The 24,789-nt window shown below is 41.7% G+C and overlaps 1 protein-coding gene and 1 non-coding gene across 3 annotated transcripts in view; one reads left to right on the top strand and one right to left on the bottom strand.

Annotated features, from left to right (window-relative positions):
- Positions 1 to 9,278, top strand: part of CLIC4 (chloride intracellular channel 4) — a 95,079-nt gene extending 85,801 nt beyond the window's left edge. For both annotated transcript variants that reach the window (XM_055262711.2, XM_055262712.2), the window contains exons 5-6: positions 4,444 to 4,625; positions 5,344 to 9,278. In XM_055262711.2, coding sequence (XP_055118686.1) covers positions 4,444 to 4,625; positions 5,344 to 5,508 — 347 coding nt within the window. In that variant the 3' untranslated portion in view covers positions 5,509 to 9,278. The remainder of the gene's footprint in view (positions 1 to 4,443; positions 4,626 to 5,343) is intronic.
- On the bottom strand, positions 8,152 to 8,278 carry LOC129472801 (small nucleolar RNA ACA64). Its single transcript, XR_008654074.1, has one exon. It is a non-coding gene; the product is annotated as a small nucleolar RNA ACA64 (small nucleolar RNA).
- Positions 9,279 to 24,789: the final 15,511 nt, after the last annotated feature.

The raw sequence follows: 24,789 nt of genomic DNA, 5'->3' as shown, positions 1-24,789 counted from the left end.
GTGATGGCTCACGCTTGTAATTCCGCTACTCGGGAGGCTGAGGCGGGAGAGTCACTTGAAACCGGGAGGCAGAGGTTGCAGTGAGCTGAGATTGCACCACTGCACTCCAGCCTGCGCGATAGAGTGTGAGAATCTGTCTATAAATTAATTAATTAATTTTAAAAATGTAGAATTAAATACATAACAACAGTAGCATATAGGACAGAAAGGAGGTTACTGGAGTTCTAAGGTCTTTGCATTATCCTGGAAGTGGCAACAGTTATAATTAAACTTTCATGAGTCAGGGAAACAAAGACTAGAAAAGGCTGTATATTAAGCTAATAGAGGTGGAAATAGAGGAATAATTTTTAAAAATGTAATCCATAGGAAGGTAGGAGAGAAGAAAAGAACACAGAACAGGTGGACAAATAAGAAGTATATGGCAAATTTAAACCAGAGATTTTAGTAATGACATTGAATATACATTATTTAAATATTACAAATAAAAAACAAAGTTTACCAACTGGATTAAAAACAATGTTGCTTATGTGCAAGACTGTATCTCTCTCTCTCTCTCTCTCTCTATGAAACACACACATACATACAGGAAATGTGGATCCAGGAAAGCTAAAAATGAAATAATATAAATACTAACCTAAAGAAAGTTGACAAAGCCACACTGACATTGGATGAAGTAGACTTTAAGGAAAGAAGCATTATGAGATAATGAAACATGTTCCAGACTGATTTAAAAAGGTTAATCTACCAGGAAGATAAAATAATTCTAAACTTGTGTTACCAAATAACTAACCTGAAAATATAAACGAAACTGACAGAACTAAGAGACAGACTAATCCACAGTCATAGTGGGGGATCTTAACTTACCCCCTTAGTAACTGTTAGAATCAACCACAAAAGGAAAAAAATGAGAAGATAAAATTGAACAATAAAGTGAACAAATTTAATCTCATATATGTATATACATATCTCACTGTACTTCAGAATATACTTTTGTTTTTCAAATGCACATGGAACAAAATTGATGGTAAAGCTGGGCCATAAAACAAAGCTAAAAATTTTTCCAAAAAAATTGAAAACGTGGACTGTTTCTCAATCAAAGAAAATATGATAGATATCGATAAGAAAAGTACAGCTAGAACTGGGCACAGTGGCTCATGCCTGTAATCCCAGCACTTTGGGAGGCTGAGGTGGGCGGATCACTTGAGCTCAGGAGTTCGAGACCAACTTTGGCAACATAGCTAAACCCTCTGTCTACAAAAAATACAAAAATTTGACAGATGCAGTGGCATGTGCCTATAGTCCCAGCTACTCAGGAGGCTGAGGTGGGAGGATCGCTTGAGCCCAGGAGATCGAGGTTGCAATGAGCCGAGATCGTGCCATTGCACCCCAGCCTGGGTGACAGGAGTGAAACCTTGTCTCAAAAATTAAAAAACAAAAGCTACAGCTAGAAAGTTTCTACATGTTTGAAAATTAACTAGTATATTTCTAAATAATCCACAGATTGAAAAAGAATAAAGTGATGAAAATACAAAATGTCTACATTTGTGAGATATGGCTAAAACTGTGCTTAGAGGGAATTTTATAGTTCCAAAAGCGTATATTAGAAAAGAAGAGAGCTAAATATTGGTGAAGTAAAAGTTAGAAATACTAAAGAGCAGAATATAAGGAAGTAGAAAACAAACATGACGTTGAACAAGGAAGCTAAAAGCTGGTTCTTTGCAAAGTCTAACAAATAAAAAAAATTGATAAATCCTTGACAAGAAAAATCAAGAAAAGTGAGAGAAGACAGCAAAAACCAATATTAGAAATAAAAAGGAGGATTGCTACAGAGCTTACATTAAAATGATTTTTGGAGGATATTATGAAAAAATTTATGCTTATAATTATGAAACTATTGGAGAAATTTACAGAAAGTACAGTGTAACAAAATTGACACAAGGAATTAAAAATGTGAATATTCTTATATCATTTAAATTTCGTATAATTAAAAAGAAAACTCCAGATCCAGGTGGCTTCACTGTTGAACTCTTCCAAGCATTTGAGGAAGAAGTAAGGTCATACTTGCATATACCTTTCCAGGGAACAGAAAAGAGGGAATACTTTCTAACTTGCTTGTTGAGGGCAGGGAGCCTTGATACCAAAACCATACAAGAACATCAAAAGAAAGGACAATTTCAAGCCAATCTTTCTTGAATATAGATGCAAAGGTCTGAAACAAAATATGCCAAATTCAGCAACATAACAAAAGGTAATACAACCAAGTTGGGTTTCTCAGAGATGGAAGATTGTTTGAAAATTCAAAAATGTGGCTGGTTGCAGTGACTCATGCCTGCAGTCCCAGCACTTTGGGAGGACAAGGCAGGCCGATCACTTGAGGTCGGGAGTTTGAGATTAGCCTGGCTAACATGGTGAAACCCCGTCTTCTCCGCAGACTCTTCCTCCTACCTGTCCTTTAAATGATGTTCCTTAGGGCTTTCTCTAGGCCCTCTGCTTCTCCTTTACTCCATGGTTTGAGTGTTCATTTATGTTCTCATAACTTCTAAACACATTGCTCCAGCTCAGTTTGTGACACTTGAAACCGTATTTGTCTGTCTCTTGGACATCTCTACTCACATGTCTTACAGGCACCTCAAACCCAGCATATTAACTGAACTCATCTCCATAGCCCCTAAATCTGTTTCTCCTTGGGAAGGTAAATGGCTCAGTAAATGACACCAGCATTCACCCTGGGAGTCTTTAATTTGTTGACCAGCTTCTCTATACTACCCTCTGTCCCCAAGATCTAAACTCTCTGAGGATAGGAACCTACTATGTTTTATTCAACAGTGAATTTAACAATCCTTAGAATAAGACTTGGCAGGTAGGAGGGGCTCAATTATATTTTGTCGAATGCATCTACCCCCCTTTCTCATATTCACTTTGGTTTCTGAACTCTGTTAGTTTTTATTTCCTAAAATCTATTCATTCCTTTTTATGCCTATAGCCCCTTGCCTAACTGAGATTACCATCTATTACGTGGACTACCATGAAGGGACCAAGGGTTGAGTGGGTGGCTGTAATTTGGAAGAAGAGGTTTGGGGTTAGGACATACATACATTGCTGGTAACATATCTAAGATGCAGCATGTAAGCCTTTACCTTTTTCCTTAAAGGACACAACTGAATTCAGGCTTAAAACTACATGGTTTGCCACCTCATGATATTTAACTTTCTTTTACGGCCAGTTACCACAATCATGTGTGTAAGTTCATCTATTCTGAGAGTGAGGGGGAAGGTGGATTGGAAGTAAAGGATAAGAAAGGATAATAGAAGATCTGTTTGTTGTTATTCCATATTTTTAATGACATTCCCACCCCCTTTCTGCTGAGGGCCACTAACCTTGACTTTCCGGATATACGGTGGTGCTCTGTCCCACTTTAATGAATGCCATAAAAAATATGGAATAACAATAGACAAATCTTCTATTATCCTTTCTTCTGAATCATGACAATCAGAGCATCTTAACCTATTTGGTTAAAGAGGCTCCCGTTCAGTATTGTAAATTGAACTCTTTAATCTGACTTTTGTGTTTTTTGTATAAGATAGTACTATTCTTGGCTTCCTGTGAATTATAAGATAGTTTTGAAAATCTCAGGTTTTCTGTTTGGATTGTTTGAATTGGTATTTCTTAACACATTTCTTGCTGATAAATCAAAATATTCCTGGGGGAGCAGAAATTAAAAATGAGGGCAAGAATCTGTCTCTAAGATTTTTTTTTAATCCCTAGATTTGAATTAGTATGCTTGCCTTTTCTCATCCATTTTTCCAGTTTAAACGTCAAATGTGTTGGACCATTTATGTTCATGTGTGGGACATTTAGTTGTTAGCAAGTTGTGTTTTTTTTTTGTTTGTTTTTTCTTTTTGGGGCGGAGTCTCGCTCTTTTGCCCAGGCTGGAGTGCAGTGGTGCTATCTCAGCTCACTGCAAGCTCCACCTCCCGGGTTCACGCCATTCTCCTGGCCCAGCCTCCTGAGTAGCTGGGACTACAGGTGCCCGCCACCACGCCTGGCTAATTTTTTGTATTTTTAGTAGAGATGGGGTTTCACCGTGTTAGCCAGGATGGTCTCGATCTGCTGACCTCGTGATCCGCCCGCCTTGGCCTCCCAAAGTGCTGGGATTACAGGCATGAGCCACCGCGCCCGGCCAGTTGTTAGCAAGTTTTTACAAATACCACTGCCCGACATTATTATGCTTATTTATTCTTTTACCTGAACAAACTTGTTTCATCCCTCGACCCACATAATTAAGCTCTAGGAGAGCAGGAGCCTTGTCTGTTTTGTTCTACAGGACCTTGTGTCACAGTAAACATTTTTAAACAGTTATTGACTCAGAGTCATGCTTCTACTTGGGGTCTTGAGTGGTTCTCCTTCTTACAGTATTCTCATCTTTTTTTTCCCTCCCCCAAGCACTGGAGAGGGGTCTCCTGAAAACTCTGCAGAAACTGGATGAATATCTGAATTCTCCTCTCCCTGATGAAATTGATGAGAATAGTATGGAGGACATAAAGTTTTCTACACGTAAATTTCTGGATGGCAATGAAATGACATTAGCTGATTGCAACCTGCTGCCCAAACTGCATATTGTCAAGGTAGGTCTGCAGGGGGGGATGTCGCATTGCCATCACCTTGTATTGTATTTACTAAAGTGGCATTTCCTTTGTGCTCAAAACATTTCTGATCTTATATGACTAGTTGTTTAATTCAATGCAGTTTAGGCAATAGTTGAAGCACCCTAGAGTTAGTTAAATGGAAAATTATGTCTTAAAATTGAGGAATATAAGAAAGATGAATTTTTTTTTTCTGTGACTGCATAAAAATTCAAAGATACAATGCGTGACTTTGAATTGGAGTTTGCCACACTGACTTCTGTTGTCAAATTCTGTTCTGTGATCACACCTGGCTTTCTCTATTCAAGGCAAAAAGTATTGAGCATTTATAATATGAGACACTGGGCTGGGCACATTGTTAAATATAATAATAAGTGCTAGTTGTAAATAATAATAAAAACAGATCTAAAATAGTGTATGTGTGTTGAGAAGTATTTTCCAGTGATTATACTTGGCTATCTTTCTGGGTGTCCAAGGCAGTTATTTGCAGTCACTGTCACACTTCTAAATCCCTGGTGTAGCTTGCAGTCTTGGTCATTATTTAAAACTCTAGTTAGAATGATGGTGACGGACTTCTTTTCAAATAGAAGCAGTTCTCAAAGCTTTAGAGCATTAATTATTTGCTCCAAAATCAGAGATATGTCTAGTTTACAAGACATGGAAAATAAGTCTGTTAACTTTTGATCTCTTTGTATTTCAGGTGGTGGCCAAAAAATACCGCAACTTTGATATTCCAAAAGAAATGACTGGCATCTGGAGATACCTAACTAATGCATACAGTAGGGACGAGTTCACCAATACCTGTCCCAGTGATAAGGAGGTTGAAATAGCATATAGTGACGTAGCCAAAAGACTCACCAAGTAAAATCGCGTTTATAAAAGAGATGTCTTCATGTCTTCCCCTAAGAATATGCTTTTCCTAACAGGCTACTCCTTCCTATAGAGCAGAAATTGTATTTTGCACGAACATGCAGTTATTGAAGATTAGGATCAAGGATAGACAAGGTATAGTAGTTATCTTAAAATATACACTCCTAAGCAGTATTATTTTAAAATCCTTTTACCCTGGCTACCTCCCCTACCTGGGTTCCCCTCTCTTTAATTTGGAGACACTCCACCACAAACTTTTCACTTTAGAGGTAGCTTGCCATCTCTCAGGAGCCCTCACCATTGTGTCCATTCACTGTGTATAGATGGCAGAACTTTTGAGGTGCAATGTTTAATTGTTAAAAATAGTAGCCATGACTTTATCAGGCAGCCCCAAACTGGTGCATAATGCAGGTACAAGGAATATTTATGTATTTTTTGGAATTTTTAGTAATATTTAGTAAGAGTATATGAAAGGATTGCTACTGTATCAGAAATATTCTTTCAATTTAGTCTATCCTGGATATGTACTAACGAATATTACCACCAGAGAAGAGAGCTTTCTACAAACGTCACTACAGATTTTGCTATATTGCTTTGTAGATAGATTTTTACTTTTGCCTAAAAGCATTTATCCTTCATACCAGTTGTAACATCTGACACCATGTAGAAGCTAAAAGTTTAGAGGGAGTGAGGGTTTTCTCAAGACCTTCCTCAAGCATTTTATCTTTATAAGAGAAACCGATGGGCACCTGATACTCTGTCTAAATACGTTTGTTATATGTGTTTTGCCCTGTGCCATTCATTTAGAACTTTATTGCTTTCTTTATTTTAAAAAGCTTGTTTTTAGGTAATCATAGAGCTTGCTATTTGTACATCTTTTGAGCAACACTACATAACTGATTTTAGTCGACTTAGCTATAACAGTACAATGATTAGTAATGTAAAAATTAACACAGAAATTAACCTAAGGAATGAAGGGTGGGTTTGTCAAAATACCAAGTAAATTTTTGTTTCTAAAGTACATTTAATGTAGATGACCTAAAGAATGCATTATCCAGCCTATATAAAAAAAAGGTAAAACACAGGTCACCAATTTTCTCATTTCACCCCATTTACCTTATATAGAGGATTGTTTATTCTTTTGGGACTAAGTTATAGTTATGGTGAATGTGTATTTACTGTAGTTTTGCCTAATCTCACTCATTGCACTTCCTGGAGTTATATTTTCCAACAGCCATGTTGAGGAATAGCACTCTGCATGTTTTTGTTTTGTTTTTCGGGGTTTTTTTTTAATTGAAGCCCTAAACCAGGAATTATTTGTGCTCTAACAAAGGAGGATGAACTTGCTGAAAATAAAACTTCGCTATGTATTTACTCTTTTTTAAAAGACAAAAACAAAACCAGACTTTCTACATACTACTCCAAAGACTGTGATTGTGACTATAACACATTTTTGGTAATTTTTTTATACCTAATTTGTATAGGAAGTGCTATTTCTCATAGGCTGTTTCTTGAAATTTTGTTTATTGCTTTAAAATGGCAGTGTTTCTCCCACTTTGATATGCTAACATTTAGTAAGCACTGGCTTTATGAAAGCAGCTTTTTATAAGTGTACTGCATTTTTTGAACCTAATGTTAATTAGCTTAGTATGAAAGATAAGAAAATCTCCATGTTGTATCCATTTGGTTCAGGGAGATTCTTTGCCTTACCTTTCTTAGAACTCTTTATTGCTTATCAAAAGTTTGAGTACCCGCTTGGTTTTTTTTGGTAATTAAATATTGTATGATTTATCTGGTTCAAGGAAGATGCACTATTCAGTTATCTGTTGAGAAATTATTTTGCAGTGGTTTTAGTGGGTGAAAGTGTCCCATCTGCACCAGTACACAGGCAGGCATTATCACTCTTCACCTACTTTTTAAATAGTGGCAACTTGGGATTCATTCTGGTGATTCTGAACCTTGCCTCATAGCTTAAAGTATAAAAAAGATTCAAGAGCAGTGAGGTTTGTTCTTTCCAGTGAATGGTGGACTGAGTGGTGCGGGGTGGAGGGCTAACAGAGGAAAGAGCTCCATTCTTCAGAATACAGTGATGAAAATTCATTTTGAAACTAAAATATTTTCATTTTGGATATTCTCCTGTTTTTATTAACCCAGTGATTACACTTGGCCATCCCTCTAAATGTTCAAGGAAGGCATGTCTATTGTGATTTTGATGAAGACAGAATTATTTTTCTCTGTAGAAAGACAGATACCACTTTATCAGGGAAGTTAGTCAAATGAAATGGAAATTGGTAAATGGACAAAAGCTAGCTAGTAAAAAGGACGATCCAGCAACATGCTTTAACCCCATTGTATGTTTGTGGAAAGAGCATAGTTTAACATCTTGAGAAATTTGGGACATAAAAGTTTTCTTGTTTTTTTTCTTTTTTTTTTTTTTTTCTTTTTTTAGACAAACAGCTTTATTTGAAAGACGGGGGACAGCTAAGTTCCTCCGACCCCGCGGTCCTGGCGACGTCGGTCTCAGGCGTGGGAGGACCAGTGTCCTGCGGAGAAAAAACAGGGTTAGGAGTATGCAGTCGGGGTCAGGAGTCAGGGGCCAGACCTCGCGAGCGGCCGCACCCAGTGGGGAGGCCGCGGCGCCTGTCAGGGCCTGGGTTTCACCGCCGCACATGGGGCAGCGCGCGGTGAGCTGAGGCCCCCGGAGGCTCTGGGCGCCGAATCTCACCCGCAGCCACGGCCAGAGCCGGGGGTGATTTTCAACCAACGCCGGAAAAGTTTTCATGGTAGACACTTCATGCAGTATATGAATTGACATAATGGAAATAATCTGATTTTATTTTTACAACTAACGAATCCATTCCCCTTCATTTAAACACCTTTTGTATTTTACTGAGGAGGTTTTAGTGAGGAGATTGGAGTCTGAATGGATCTGTTTTCCAAGAGATTCTGAGAAATTTTTGTATTCAACAGTTGGAAAGCTCTCTATTCTAGTTGATAAAACTTCCCTTTTTTGATGTAGATGCAGATTATTCTATACAGTTCTGTTGTCTTTTACTAGGACTGTTAACTTTTGTGATAAAATTCAAATAAGATTTTATTTCTTGGTAATTTTGGCTTTCGCAGTTTATCTTTAAATCCTTGAGCAATCTGTATACAATTAAGAGATTTCTGACATTTATTCTTACACTAAGTGGATCAACTCTAGGATTTAGGCATGTTAACTTTACTTCTGTTGTGTTTTGAATCTCTCCAGAGTTGCATGTAGATAGCATTTATTTCTGTGCACTTAAACCCATTTAGAAAATAACTACAAAGTAAAAATGTAGAGGAAATGGAAATGTATTTTTTCATGAACATTTTGATACAAATTTCATCATTTAATGATTCACCAATTTCTTGCATTAATTTGAATTTAAGCATTTAATTCAAAGAGAGGGGAGCATTCGTTATTGATATATGTGGGCTTTTAAAAACTCCATCCTTTATAAATAGTAAAGGTTTGGGCCACACAAAGTATATTTTTATCATGGAAAAATTTCAACTCCTCAAGCCGTAATGTTGAACAGAATTGGAGTATTTTCTTTATAATTTCTTGACAGGCAAATGAAAGCTTATTATAGAATACATGTATTTTCTTTTCTCTTTGGAACATCAACACCAGTATATTGCTGGCAGCTATTGTATTAAAAAATAAAGTATATTTTCACTATCATAAAGGATTCTTTTTTCCCCCCTCATGAAAATAAACAACAATTTGAGGTAAAAGTGTTTTGAGACTAGCATTTTTTTTCTATAGGTGATTCAGCACATTTAATAGGTTAAAGGAGAAAAACCTTAGGATCATTTCAATAGGTACAGAAAATAACTTGATTAAAATATTCATGTTACTCGTAGCAAAATAGGTAACTTTTTTTTTTAACCTGATAAAGACTTTTATTGAGAACCTATAGCAAATGAAACAGAAGTGATCCAGTTAAAAGTCAAGAATAAGAGAAGGTTGTCCTCTATCACAGCTACTATCCAGTTACTTTAACAGCTACTTTATTTAGAGATATCCTAGCCAATGCAGTAACATCAGTGAAAGGAATAAGGAATGGAAAAGAAGCAACAAAATGACTGCCCTTTGCAGGTAATGATGATGTTAATGGTGTCTATGTGTATAAAATCCAAAATAACTTACAAATACTAAAAATAATTCAGCTGGATTTCTAGTTGCAAGATCGAGTGACAAAATTTAATATAACTACTATATACAAATAGTAAGCACATTGAAAGCCAATAGAGAAATTGGTAACATTGTTTTTTTTTCTGGAGGAGAATTGGGTGCCTGAGGTAAAGGGGTGGGAAATTATCGATGTATACTTTTAAGTTTTTCGAAATTGGTAAATATATTACCTATTCTAATAAAAAGTGCTTTAAAAAAAAGAATAAAGAGATCTCTAAGTGAGGATCAAATCAAACAATGTGCAATTGCTAGCCAAGCATGGTGGCTCATACCTGTAATCCCAGCACTTAGGGAGGCCAAGGTGGGAGGATTACATGAGGCCAGGAGTTCAAAACCAGTCTGGGCAATAAAGCAAGACCCTGTCTCTACAGAAAAAAAAAAAAAAAAAAAAAAAGCCAAGTGTGGTGGCATGAGTCTGTAGTCCTAGCTACTCGGGAGGTGGGGAAGGAGGATCTCTTGAGCCCGGGAGTTTGAGGATGTAGTGAACTATGGTTGTGCCACTGTACTCCAGCCTGGATGACAGAGCAAGACCCTGTATCTTTTTTTTTTAAGTGCAATTTCTTTGTGGAGAAAAGTACAAGACATTATTGAAAGGCCTAATAGAAATTTGTTCAGTGGATAAGCATACCATATTCATGGATGGAGAGCTCAAAAGCATGAAAATTTAAATTCTGACTACTTATAAATATATTTGCCAACAATATCCTAACAGGTGTTTTTGGAAACTAGATAAATGGATTCAAAAATTCATGTGGAAGAGTTATGCCCCCAAATAGCCAACATATATTTGAAGATGGGGAAAGAGAACTTGTCTGACAAGATATCAAGACTTAATAAAAACTTACAGTAATTGATGGGTAGGATATAGGTCACAGCAACACAATACTACTGCTGCAACAACCATAAAAAACTATTAAAACACCAAACAGGCCAGGTGTGGTGGCTCAAATCCCAGCACTTTGGGAGGCCAAGGCAGGCGGAATCACCTGAGGTCAGGAGTTTGAGAACAGCCTGGTCAACATGATGAAACCCTGACTCTACTAAAAATACAAAAAATATATAACAATAGTGATGGAAGGAAGGTTAGTGGAGTTAAGTACTTGTAAGATTCTTACATTATTTGGGAAGTGGTGAAAGTACCAATTTAACAAAATGATAATAAATCATGGATAAATATCACAGTTTCTAGGGTAACTACTAAAAGAACTACAAGAATAAATAACTTAAAAATCTAAGACTCAAGGAGGAAATGGAAGTTTTAAAAAATTCAATTCAAAAGAAAGGACAAGAGGATCAAACGAACAAAAGATAGGACAAATTGGAAAAATAGAGAAAGGTTAACTGTAAATCCAATACTGTTAGTAAATTTATGAAATGTAAATGGGCTGAACAATGTTAAGTGTCAAACTGGATAAAAAAATCAAAACCTAATATATGCTATTTACAAGAGACAAATATATGGGCCCAGAAGGGTGAAATTAAAGAATGGAATAGTTAATTCATTGACACAGTAAATAAAAAGAAAGAAGATGTGACTATCATACAAAGTAGGTTTTGAGGCAACAAATGTTACCGGAGATGAAAAAGGATGTGTTACAATATAGGACATTGATAATCATGAACAGTTTATTCACTATGAAAATGTAACAGTCCTAAATTTCTGTGTATCTAATAACACCTTTAAATAAAATAAAAATCGACTAAGCTAAAAGGAGAGAAATGTCTGCAATTATGAGGACAAATTCATCCTCATAATTGGAGATTCTTAACATAGCTCTCAGTAACTGATAGAACAAGGAGGAAAACACGTGCATGTGCACATACGTACACACATAGGAATAGCAGAAGAGAGAATAACACAACCACGTGACCTAATGGATGCATATGGAATGCTATATCCAACTGCAGAATGTACATTCTTTTCAGGTATATGTGGAACTTTTAGTGAAACAGACCCTATGCCGACCCATAAAACAAGCCTCAACAAATTTCAAAGGAATGAAAAGCAAAATACGTTTTCTGACCACAGTGGAATTAAACTAGAAATAAATAGTTGAAAGATACCAAGACAATCCCCAGAATAAGGAACTACTTACAGTAGCCTACAACCCATGCTAAATTTTTTTTTTTTTTTTTTTGACAGAGTCTCACTCTACTGCCCAGGCTGGAGTGCAATGGCATGATCTTGGCTCACTGCAGCCTCTGCCTCCCAGGTCCAAGTGATTTTCCTACCTCAGCCTCCCTAGTAGCTGGGATTACAGGTGCCCGTCACCACGCCCTGCTAATTTTTGTATTTTTACAAATACAAAATTGTAACCTGTTGGCCAGGTTGGTCTCGAACTCCTAACCTCAAGTGATCCACCTGCCTTGGCCTCCGACAGTGCTGGGATTACAGGCGTGAGCCACCACATCCTGCCTGAAAATCTAAATTTTTAAATTTAACACACGTGCTTATTATATACCAGGAACTATTCTAAACACTTTACATATATTAGTCTCTTTAACAATCTTATGAGATAGAGACTATTATTCTCATTTTATGGATGAGGAAACTGAGGCATGTGGAGGTTAAGAAACTTGCTCAAGGCCTGGGAAACAAAGCAGGACCCTGTCTCTACAAAAAAAAAAAAAAATTTAAAATTAGCAGAGTATGGTGGTGAGAGTCTCTAGTCCTAGCTACATGGGAGGCTGGGGCAGGAGGATCGTTTGAGCCCAGGAGTTCGAGGTTGCGGTGAACTATGATCGTGTCATTGCACTCCACTCCAGCCTGGGCAACAGAGCAAGATCTTGTCTCTAAATAAGAAAAGAAACTTGCTCAAAATCCCACAGCTAGTAAATGACAGTCAAAGTTAGGCAATATAGCAATATGCAGATAGTGCTCAGCGATCTTTAAAAGTGTGTCTGTTTTCCTCCTTAAAAGAGGTAGTTGGTTGCCAGGTAAGCAGAGGTCCAGCTGGAACATACAGATTCTTTAAAAAAAAAAAAAAAAAAAAAAAAAAATAGGGACAGGATTCTGGCTCTGTTGCCCAAGCTGGTGTCAAGCCCCTGGCCTCAAGCAATCCTCCTGTCACAGCCTCCGGAAGTGTTGGGATTTCAGGCGTGAGCCACCGCGCCCGGCCAAGAGCACATTTGGTTGGTTTGTCCTGAGGAGCAGATCTCTCGCACCAAGCAGGAGGTAGAGGTCCCGGGCCCAGAGGGGCCCTGTATCCCCCACCTCCTGCTGCGAGAGGCATCAGCCGGCCTTGTCCCTAAAGCCCCTGCTCGCCTTCCTGTCACCACTCGGGTGCGGTTCCGAAGTGGCCAGCAGGGGCCGCGGTTCCCCTCCTTTCGGCGCCATTTCTGCAAGCAGGGCTGGGACAACTGCAGGACCTCGTCAGTTTGGGGAGCTGCCAGACCCGATCAGTAGCGTTGTCGGCTTCCTTCCTCTTTATCAGATCTGTTGGGGCTGCTGCGCGCTGCGAAGGCGCCTCCGGCCTCCTTCCCTCCTTCCTGTGTCGAACGGACGCTCCCCGGCGCCGCTGCGAACCCACACCTCCGCGCACCGACACCTCCGGGCCTCCCCCGGCTGGGCAGGGCAGGGACCCGCTCACACCCTAGTGGGGTGGGGTGGGAAGTGCCAGCGGTCTGGGTGTGACGGAGCCAGCCAATGTCCACGCGAGGTCAGGTCGCACGTGGGCCTCGATGTTGGCACTTCTGCACGTCCCTGGTTCTCGGCCGGCCACTGGCAGCTAGAGGAAGCGCTTCGCCCGCGGAACCACAGGGCTGGGCGGCGGTTGAGTCGCGGCAGGGCGAGGGCTTCGCTGCGGTTGGCCCCGAGCGGCGTCCCTCCCCCGGGGGCCCCCGATCACTGCCTGGGGACTCGAGAGCGCCCCCGCCGCTGCGCCAGGCGCCAGTTCCCCGCTTCTGAGAGCGCGCGCGGGAGCCCGAGCGAGCCCTCCTGGACGCCCGGCACAGGCCGGAGCGCCGACCGCGGGAGGGACCGCCTGGGCACCAGAAAAAGAGGCCACGGTTCCAGGCGGGGCGGTCCCGGCTCTGCTGACTCGGAAGGGCCTCACTTCCCTGCCAGAAGAAGCGGCACCCATCCATGGGGAGGGACGGCCTCGGGACATCCTTTGGGGAAGCCAGTGACACATTTCTGATCCAATTTTTTATAAAATAAGAAGTAGATAAACCTCAGTTTCTTCCTGTGTTTCCTTTCTCTAATTTCCTCAGTCAGATAATAATTTTCATTAAACTCGATGTACCAGTTATTGTGCTAAAGTTTTTAAAATGTTTCAAGTCTTTTCATATTCTCAACAGTCTATTAGAGAAGGGACTATTCTTGTCCCCATTGTTTTATATAAAGAAACTTAAACCCAGAGAGGTTAAATAATTTGCCCAAGATCACACCAGGAACCGATAGAGGTCATCTGGCTCCAGAGCTTAACATCGCACTGGGTTGGTTGCTGTCACCTCCCCTGTGCAGGGTTTAAGGAGACTCGAGGAGGCTGATTTCTTTTTTCCTTTTCTCCTCTTCTCCTCTTCTCTTCTCTTCTCTTCTCTTCTCTTCTCTTCTCTTCTCTCTTCTCTCTCTTCTCTTCTCTTCTCTTCTCTTCTCTTCTCCCCTCTTCCCCCCTCTTCTCCCCTCCCCCCTCCCTCCCTCCTTCCCTCCTTTCTCTCTCTCTCTTTCTTTTCTCTTTTATTTTTTATTTTCTTTTCACAGGCTTTCACTCCCATCGCCCAGACTGGACTGCAGTGGTGCAATCTTGGCTCACTGTGTCCTTCAGGGAAGCTGATTTCTTAGCCCAGCTGTGGAACCGCCCAGAGCTCCCCAGCTACCCAGGTGTACTCCTCCTTCTCCTCCTCCTCCTCTTCTCCGCCTCCTCCTCCTCCTCCTCCTCCTTCTCTCTTTTTAACTTTTTTAGAAACAGTGTCAAGCAATCCTCCTGCCTCAGCCTCCTGAGTAGCTGGCACTACAGGCACGTGCCACCTTTTCCAGCAGGAAGTTTAGGAGCCTAATGAGCACAATGCAAGCAGAACCAAATGGTTCCAATACCACGCACCAAGTGCATTGGCACCACATTTCTGGGTAAAAGGGTCCTGCTTGGCAGGGGGGACTTTGAGGGGTCAGGGAGGGCAAAAGGGGCCTCTCCCCCTCCTTGGCTCAGAGATGTTCACGCAACTCCCTGCCGTCTGCAGAGGTCACTGTAAGCCAGCAGACTCATTCTCACGTGGCGGAATGGAGGTTTCCCAATCAAGGAAGGGGCAAGAGGAGAAAAGCCCAGGGCCCTCTCCATTCCCCTCCTTCATAGACATGCTTTTAAAAAATGATTTAAAGGCTGGGCACGGAGGCTCATGCCTGTAGTCTCAGCTGCTTGGGAGGCTGAAGTGGGAGGATCGCTTGAGCTCAAGAGGTGAAGGCTGAGTGAACTAGGTTCACTGTGCTTCAGCCTGGACCACAGAGTGAGACTCTTGTCTCAAAAAAAAAAAAAAAAAAAAAGAAAGAAAAAAGATTTAATCTCATCTCTTAAATAATTTACTGCGGAATTGCTGCTAATCTTTACAGATCTTCCAAGAATTCTATGGTTTATGCCAGCATCATGAGTTTGCCCCTTACTATTTATTTATTTTTGGTCAGAAAATGTAAATAAATGTAAAAAATGTACATAAAGTGAAGCCCAAATCACTGGTGCACAGTATTGATTTGATTATCAATAGAGATTTTTTGTTGTTCAATCTGCAGTGTTCTAAAGTTACCTTACTTGAAATTCTAAGCCAGCTCGCATTATCAGATTTTTTAAGAAACCTTGGTGACATCAAGCTAGAAATATTCCAGGACCCTCGTCTCATTGAAGAAAGAGCTAAGGGTGAGTGACTCACCCAAGGCTCTGTTGGTTGCAGAATGGGGGTTCCTTAGACCAGACAGTGTGTTTAGCATAAACATATGATGGCAACTAGGCTGGGACAGAATTGCTACTAGAATGACATCTTTATCCCCTCTTGTCGGCTTTCAGGGAGTTCCCTGACTTCCTAAGGAATGGGCTTAACAAATAATCCTTGGCAACCAGAATGTTGATCTCATGTTTAAAAATATATTTATCTAATGTTAAAACACACGCACTTAACTATATGGCATGCTCTATTCATTAAAAAATAATACTGTTGAATGCCTCCCGGGTGCAAGGCCTTGGCTGGATGTGAATTAATGAAGACATGTGATTTCTGCCTTTAAGAGGCTTCCAGGATCACAAGGGAGAAAAGACATGAACACAAATAACTGGGCCATAAAAGCAGAAGGTGAGAAACGATTCTCAAGAGACTAAAAGTACTATTTATTCATCCATTCACAAAAATTTATTGAACCTACTTTATGAAGATTCATGAAGGGAACTTTTCACTAGGAAAATCAAAAGGATATCAGGGAGGATTTTTTTTTTTTGTACAGGTTTTGAATTGTTTAAGTGATTATCAAAGCAATTCTCATTGTACAAGTTTTGGAAAGTAACGAAAAGAGTAAAGAAACACATATGCAAATTTCCCCCAAATTTACCACCCAGAGACGACTATTTATAGTGTGTTTTCCAGCCCATTTGGCGAGAATTTTTTTTTTCCTTTAAGAATTTTAGAGCTTAATTTCTATTACAAATCCGTTATACCATAAGCATTTTCCCACATCATCTGGAACTCTTGATTTTTTTTTTTTTTTTTTGAGACAGGGTCTTGCTCTATTGCCTAGGCTGGAGTGCAGTAGTGAAATCTTGGCTCACTGCAGCCTCAACCTCCTGGGCTCCTGCAGTCCTCCCCCTTCACCCTCCCGGCTAGGTGGGACTACAAGCATGCACCACCATGCCCAGATAATTTTTGTATTTTTTTGTAGAAACGAGGTTTCTCTATGTTGCCCAGGCTGGCCTCAAACCCCTGAGCTCAAACGATATGCCCACCTTGGCCTCCCAAAATGCTGGGATTACAGGTGTAAGACACCGCACCTGGCCTCTCTTGATTATTTTAAGGCTATTTGCCTGACGTTTTCAATCACAAGGACCCATCATAATCACCTCACTCATTCCCGACTGTAGGACGTCGAGGTTGTTTCCGGCTTTTAATCACCACACATTTATGTTGCAGTGGACATCTCTGTACATACCGCTTTGACTGTACTTCAACTTCTAAGTTTCAGAGGAAATAATTGGAAATATGAACATTTTTAAGGAGAATGATAAATATCACCAAAGTATTTGCCAGAGTTTCTAAGGAAATGTTAAAAAAAAAAAGTGGATGAAAGGTAGGAATATGTTCAGGCTTTTGATAAATCTCACCAAATGGCTTGCAAAAATACTTCATTAGTTTACACACCCCCAGTGCCTGTGCAAATGCCATCTTCTTACACTTCGGCTAACAGAGAGCAGTATCTTTGCTGACTTAATGTTATTTCATTGCTATTTTGCATTTTTTTTGGCCCTTAGAGAGATTAAACATTCTCCCCCACGCCACTCCCTGCCAATATTTATTGGCCATTTGTATTTGTGTTTTATTGTTGATGTCCTTTACCCTTTTATTCATGGACACTTTTGTCTTTTTTAATCCATTTATGTAAGCTCTGTATAAATTAAGGATTCTAACCATCTGTTTGTGGCATTTCTGCAAGCTTTTTCCCGGTTGTTTGCGTTTTAATTTTGCTTGTATTTTTTCATCATACTAGAGGTTTTTATTTTTATGTGACACAGATCTGGCAAACATTTCCCTTGTGGCTTCTTCCACGGCTTTGAAGCTTAGAAAGCCCTTCACCCTGTAAAGACCAGTTGGTGAAGGGAGTTCCCAGGTGAAGGGTACAATGGGGTCTTGGCCTGGAAGCTGAAGGAGACACTGTCTTGGGTGCATGGTGAGTTGAACCTGCACTTTCGGGCCCAGTCAGAGACACCTTTTAAGACTGTGCTGGCTGGGCATGGTGGCTCACACCTGTAATCTCAGCACTTTGGGAGGCTGAGGCAGGCATATCATGAGGTCAGGAGTTCGAGACCAGCCTGGCCAAAATAGTGAAACCTCGTCTCTACTAAATATGCAAAAATTAGCCAAGCATGGTGGCACACGCCTCTAGTCCCAGCTACTTGGGAGGCTGAGGCAGAATTGCTTGAAAGTGGGAGGCGGAGGTTGCATTGAGCCGAGATCATACCACTGCACTCCAGCCTGGGCAACAGAGCGAGACTCCATCTCAAAAAAAAAAAAAGACTGTGCTGTGGGGTCACAAGCTGGGGGAGCCACTGAAGATTTTCGAGCAAGATGATGACATATGGGAGGGGCTGCTAAACACAGATTCTACATCTTCACAATGATACGTGAATATTGGAATGTTTTATTTCTCACAAGAACTACATGGGACTTCTTCTGGATAGCTATTGTGGGAAATCCAGAGTTCATTGCTCAGTGAAACTGAAGAATTTCTCCCATATTTCTTGAGTCTGCAGCTGTTTGGGGATTTTATTTTATTTTTTTTAATAGAGACTGCGTCTTGCTATGTTGACTAGGTTGATCTTGAACTCCTGGGCTCAAGTGAGTCTCCTCCCAAAGTGCTGGAATTACTGGCATGAGCCACCACACCTGGCCTCTTTGGGGATTTGAGCGTGGTGTTTCTGCTTTGATTCTATCAGCACCAGGAAGGATCCTCCAGGCCCACACATTTCCTTCTTACTTTGCAGCAAATTGATACTTGCTGTTTGTTTGCCCAGCATGTCGCCGACACCTTCTCTCCCCGCTTGGCGTGGCTTCCCTCCAAGCCTGGCTGAACTGCGAGCGTGGCGAGTAGATCTCCACTTTTCTGTCTTAAGGAAAATGGTAGTTTCAATAGCTGATTCTGCTAGAGAAACCACACTTGAACAATTTGTAAAATCTCTGGGAAGGAGTTATTCTGGGTGGCCAATTTTTTGGTGAATAAAAAGCATATTCCTTCGAGGTCTATATTTTACTTTTTGGTTAGACACTATGTGGAAATGTAGGATACCTCTAGGCCCTTTTTTCATTCTCTTTGACAATAATACATTCTTCAATGAAATACTTAAAAGCTACCCAGAATCCTTGCCTCCCAACACAAACATTCCATTTGTTTCCGTCCTGCCTTCCATGTGCGTGTGCATTCCACGGGGCCGCAAATCATTGTACGGACTCTCCTGTGGTTCTGCCGGTTTCACTGACAAAAGCCTGATTATGTGTGTCTAGATTTTATACAGTGAGCATAAAATGATAATTTAAGAACACTTTTATTGAAATACACAATATGTAAATATTTAAAACTTTTTTATTGGGATACACAGTAGTCTGTACACAGCACACACAGAATAGTGCACAAATCCTAAATGTACAGCTCTGTTAGAATTTTTTTTTTTTTGAAACAGAGTCTCACTCTGTCACCTAGGCTGGAGTGCATTGGCGCAATCTCACCTCACCTCAACCTCCACCTCCTGGGTTCAAGCAATTCTCCTGCGTTCAAGCAATTCTCCTGCCTCAGCTTCCCAAGTAGCTGGGATTACAGGCACCCACCACTACGCCCAGCTAATTTTTGTATTTTTACTAGAGACGGGGTTTCACCATGTTGGCCAGGCTGGTCTCAAACTCCTGGCTTAAGGTGATCCTCCCACCTCGGCCGTCCAAAATCCTGGGGGCTTCTGCGGCCAGCCTTAGTTTGAATTTGTGAAAACTAAGCACACACATGTAACCAGTCCCCAGATCAAGAAAGAGGACATTACCAGCACCTGGAGGTCTTCTCTTTACCTGTCCCAGTCACCAACCTCCCCCTTCCAAAGATAACAACTACCCTGATTTCTAACAGCATAGATTAATTTGGACCATTTTTGACCTTTGATTAATAAAATCATAAAGTATGTTGCTATGGTTTGAATGTGTCCCCCAAATTTCCTGCATTGGAAACGATCCCCAAATTCATGTTGATGGCATTTGGAGGGGAGGAAGGGGCTTTGGGAGGTAATTAGGATTAGATAAGGTCATCAGGGTGGGCCCCCCCATGGTTGGGACTGGTGGCCCATAAGAAGTGGAAGAGAGACCTGAACTGCCATGCTCTTGCCCTCTCACCATGTGGTGCCCTCTGCCATGTTATAATGTAGCAAGAAGGTCCTCCCCAGATGCAGCTCCTCAGTCTTGGACTTCCCTAACTATAAGATATAAATTTTTTTTCTTTTTCTTTCTTTCCTTTTTTTTTGTTTTTTTCTTTGAGACAGAGTCTGGTTCTGTCACCCAGGCTGGAGTGTGTGCAGTGCTGCAATCTCAGCTCACTGCAACTCTGCCTCCTGGGCTCAAACCATCCTCCCAACTCAGCCTTCCGAGTAGCTGGGACTATAGGCATGCACCATCACACCTGGCTAATTTTTAAATTTTTGGTAGAGATGGGATTTCACCATGTTGCACAGGCTGGTCTCAAATTCCTGAGCTCAAGCAATCCACCCATCTTGGCCTCCCAAAGTTCTGGGATTACAGGTGTGAGCCACCATGCCCAGCACATTTCTTTTTATATTACCCCATCTATGGTATTCTGTTACAGCAACAGAAAATGAACCAAGACGTATGTTCTCTTTGGTATCTGCTGCTTTTATTCAACATTAGGTTTATAAAATTCACCAACATTGATGTGCATAGCAATAGTTCATTCACTCTCATTGCCTTATGGGACCCCGCTGTATGAGCCATCTATCTATTCTATCTATGGCTGTGGAACAAACTACCCCAAAACCTAGTGACTTAAAACAATAACATTTATCTTGCATAGTTTCTATGCGTTAGGAATTTCAAGAGCAGCCTAGCTGAGCCTCTCGTGTGGTTGCGGCTGAGATGTCCTTCAGGGCTGCAGACATCTGACTGGGGCTTGACTGTTGCTCAAGGGTCTCCATCTCCAACTTCATCACTCACATGGCGGTTGGCAGGAGGTCTTCCTTCCTCTCTACAGGGGACTCTCCACAGTGTGGCTTGAGTTTCTTCATGGCTTGACATGAATCTGGCTTTCCCCAGAGTGAATGGTCAAGAGACCAAGGCAGAAGCTGCAAAATCTTTCGTGAGCTCTCGTTGGAAGTCACTCATGGTTGCTTCCATCATATCCTGTTGGTCGCCATGTCAGCCCTATCCAGTGTGAGAGGGGACTTCACAAGGATGTGATTACCAGGAGGCAAGGATTTTGGGGGGCCTTTAGAGGCTGGTGACCATTATCTATTATAAAAGATCATGTTTTATAGCATCTCCCCTCACAATGCTGTATTGTAAAGTTTTTGCAAATTTAGTGAGTTGATTTTGTAGTAAATGACTAAATTTTGTGTAGTTAATACTGATACGAACATCCTTGTGCACACAGCTTATTTCTGAAGTAGTTCTTAGAAATGTATCCCTGGGAATGGAACTCCTGAGTCAAAAGATCTCAACCCATTTGTGGCTATTTCTTCGGATTGTACCGATTTTCAGTGCTACTAGCAAGACAATGGTAGACCAAGTCCACTTCAGCTCCATCTACATTAGACCTTAATGCCACCAGGCAGAGCAGGGTGCCAGAACATGAAAATGACACTCTGTCATCAAGATAGTGGCAAATAATAAGCACCAGGCACGGTTCTGGGCTTCAGTACCATGCTGCCTGGAGGAGACCGTCCATAGTGAAGACTGGAGGCTCTTTTCTGGGAGGCCCCGGATGACAGGTCCTCTGCTGGATGATTTTAAACCAAACTGTTTTTTGTTTGTTTGTTTGTTTGTTTGTTTTCTGAGATGGAGTCTTGCTCTGTCACCCAGGCTAGAGTGCAGTGGTGCCATCTCATCTCACTGCAACGTCCACCTCCCATGTTCAAGCGATTCTCCTACCTCAGCCTCCCGAGTAGCTGGGATTACAGGCACCTGCCACCACGCCCAGCTAATTTTTGTATTTTCAGTAGACATGTGGTTTCACCATGTTGGCCAGGCTGGTCTCGAACTCCTGACCTCAAGTGATCTTCCTGCCTTGGCTTCCCAGAGTGCTGGGATTATAGGCGTGAGCCACTGTGCCTGGGGCCAAACTGATTTTGAAATTGAGTTTTCTACCACCTCTTGGAAAGGCAGCATGGGCAGGTGGAGAGGACAGGGGCCTTGTAGGAAGACAGTCTGGTTCAAATTTTAGCTCTACCACGTGCTGGCTGGGTGAACTTGGGCAAGCTGCTTTCCTTGTAGTGCCTCAGTATCCCCATTGGTAAACAGAGATCACAGCACCAAACTCCCAGGTTAGCTGGGAGGATTGAAGAGGCCGCAATGCCGCCTTCCCGGCACCACAGTTCCTGCAGCGCAGGCACCCGGCAAATGCTGGTTTTCCACCTCTCTGCCTCTCCCATTTCCCCTTCTTGGTTCGCGCATTTGACACTTACTGGCTGAAATACTTCCTGTGATATGTCCTTGGTTTCTCCTGAAGAAAAAAAAAGTCCAGTCTGTTTTTTTATTTTCTAATTATAATAGCAATGCATGTTCACCACTGAAAAATTTGGAAAGTACAAAGAAGGAAATAAAAATCACCCACAATTTCACACCCCAGATCTGTCACTGTGAACATTTGGGTGTGTCTCCTCCTGGGTGTCGGACCACTTCTTATTCTCAGAATTCTACGGGGTGGCTCCGGGGCAGTGCGACACCTCTCTGTCCAGGCCTCAGCGAGGGGTGGAGTGAGTGCTGGACAGGGGTCCCCAAACGGGCCACTTTTGCTGCATGTGTGGAGACAGGACTTCAAGACTCAGTCCTTGCCACCTGCAGAAGGTAAGACCAGGAGCCTTGAGGGGGACAGTTCTGCCCTGCATTTGCCCCCTTTCCCCGGCAAGGCCCTGGCCTTAGGGAGTAGCCATCCCAAACTCATCTGGACTTTGGCCATTTGTTTCTAGGCTTCAGTTTCCTCATCTGCTGAGTGAACAGCTGGGCCCCTTGACTTCCAGGTCTAACACTGTGTGTCACGAGAGGCGTCCTTGGAAGAGAAAGTGCTTTGCTGCTGGTGGGACCTCATGCATGTGTAGATGTTTATTTCTCTGGGGTCCTCTCCTTCTGCTAAGAAGAGAAGAGGAAAAACCTCACGCCGGCCTTCAATCACCTTCGTACCTGAACTGTGTCTTGTCAGCGTCCTCAGCTGCTCTTTGAGTACTTCAGTGAGGCAAGGACCTGCTGGGAGAGCTGTTGTGAGGATCCAATGAAACAAGGCCTCCGAGGCAACAGAATAGAGTTGTAATGGCACTATCAGTAGAGAGGGACTGTCCAGGTTTAAATCCCTGGCTGTGTGACCCTGAGCAAGTTACTCAACTACTCTGTGCCTCAGTTTTTTCTTTTTTTTTTCCCTTTCCTTTTCTTTTTTCTTTTTTCTATTTTTTTTTTTTTTTTTTGAGTCAAGGTCTTGCTCTGTTGCCCAGGCTGGAGTGCAGTGGCCCCATCATGGCTCACAGCAGCCTTGACCTCCTGGGCTCAAGCAAACCTCCCACCTCAGCCTCCCAAGTAGCTGGGACTGCAGGTGACTGCTACCACAACTGGCTAATTTTCAAATATTTTGTAGATACGGGATCTCAATATGTTGTCCAGGTTGGTCTCCAACTCCTGGTCTCAAATGATCCTCCCAAAGCACTGGGATTACAGGGGTGAGCCAGCATGCCCGGCCGTCGCTGATCTTTAACCTGGGAAAGATGATCGTAACATGGAATAAATTGTGTGCAGAGTCAAGGAGGTAATGTGTGTGAAGCCCTTAGAACAGTGCTTGGCACATAGGAGGTGCTATGTGAGTACTAGATATCATTACAGTGCCTGAAATGTAATAAGTGCTCTGAGATGTGCGCTATTAGAATTGTAAAGAGATTCCAAAAATGGAGGCATGTTTGACATGAAAAGTGAAAGTTTCTCCTGCCCCACCTAATCTCACTCTCCAGAAGAAACCACTGTGAACAGTTCCTTCCCTAGGCCACCTTCCAGATCGTTCTTTAGAAATACATCATGATTATACATATAGTGTTTTCTTTTTTCTTTTCTTTAGTTGTTTTTTTTTTTTTTTTTGGCAGGATCTTGCTCTGTCGCCCAGGTTGGAGCACAGTGGCGTGATCATGGCTCACTGCAACCTCCACCTCTTAGGCTCAGGCGATCCTCCCACCTTGGCCTCCCAAAGTGCTGGGATTACAGGCACGAGCCACCACGCCTGGCCCATGTTTTCTTTTTAAAGCATCATATAATACACAGTGTTTGCAGTTGCTATTTTCTTCACCGTATCATGAACATACTTGCATGACGGGATGTACTAACACACAGCTGTTAAATTTTCCTGCCAATTTCCTATTGATGGACAGTTGGACTAGTCTACTTTTTCTCCTTTTTTTAATCATACAAAATAAGCAAATAACATCTTTCTGTGGAGCTTCTCACTCCAAAAGGAGTATCCCTGAGGTTGAGGAGATGCGGGGGACATGAGCAGAACATCGTCAGCTGCTCCAGGAGGCACAGTCAGAGACGGTGAATGGCCCGCCCTTCTGAGTGGCTCTAATGCGTCACCCTGCGAGGACCCCTGCCCCCACACCTAAAGGAGGCAAAGGTCTGCTCAGGGGTATTCCTCTCGGAGGTAAAGACAGAAGTGCAGGGTGGGGAGGGAACAAGAGAACTGAGGTGACCCTGGAGGCTATTTCTCACCTGAAATTACGTAGACGTTTTCATTATGAAAATTTTCAAACATACAGAAGAGGTGGAGGAGTAATCTAACAAATCTCCATAGACGTATCCACGCAGCCACCAACCAGATGTGATAGCTGCTGACACTTGCTGTATTTGTTTTATCTGTGTATTCCGAAACATTTCAAAGTAAGCTGTAAACATTATGACATTTCACTAATTCAACATTGTGTCACCCAGGCCGGGGTGAAGTTGCACAATCTCAGCTCACTGCAGCCTTGACTTCCTGGGATTAGGTGATTCTCCCACTTCAGCCTCCTAACTTGATGGGACCTCAGGTGCACACCATAATGCCAGCTGCCCAGCTAATTTTAATTACACACACACACACATTTATTTATTTATTTATTTATTTATTTATTTATTTATTTATAGAGATGA

This window comes from Symphalangus syndactylus, chromosome 22 (assembly GCF_028878055.3).
Source record: "Symphalangus syndactylus isolate Jambi chromosome 22, NHGRI_mSymSyn1-v2.1_pri, whole genome shotgun sequence".
Taxonomy (NCBI): Eukaryota; Metazoa; Chordata; class Mammalia; order Primates; family Hylobatidae; genus Symphalangus; species Symphalangus syndactylus.
Note: the sequence above shows the minus strand (reverse complement) of the source record. Positions and strands in the feature narration are given on the sequence as shown.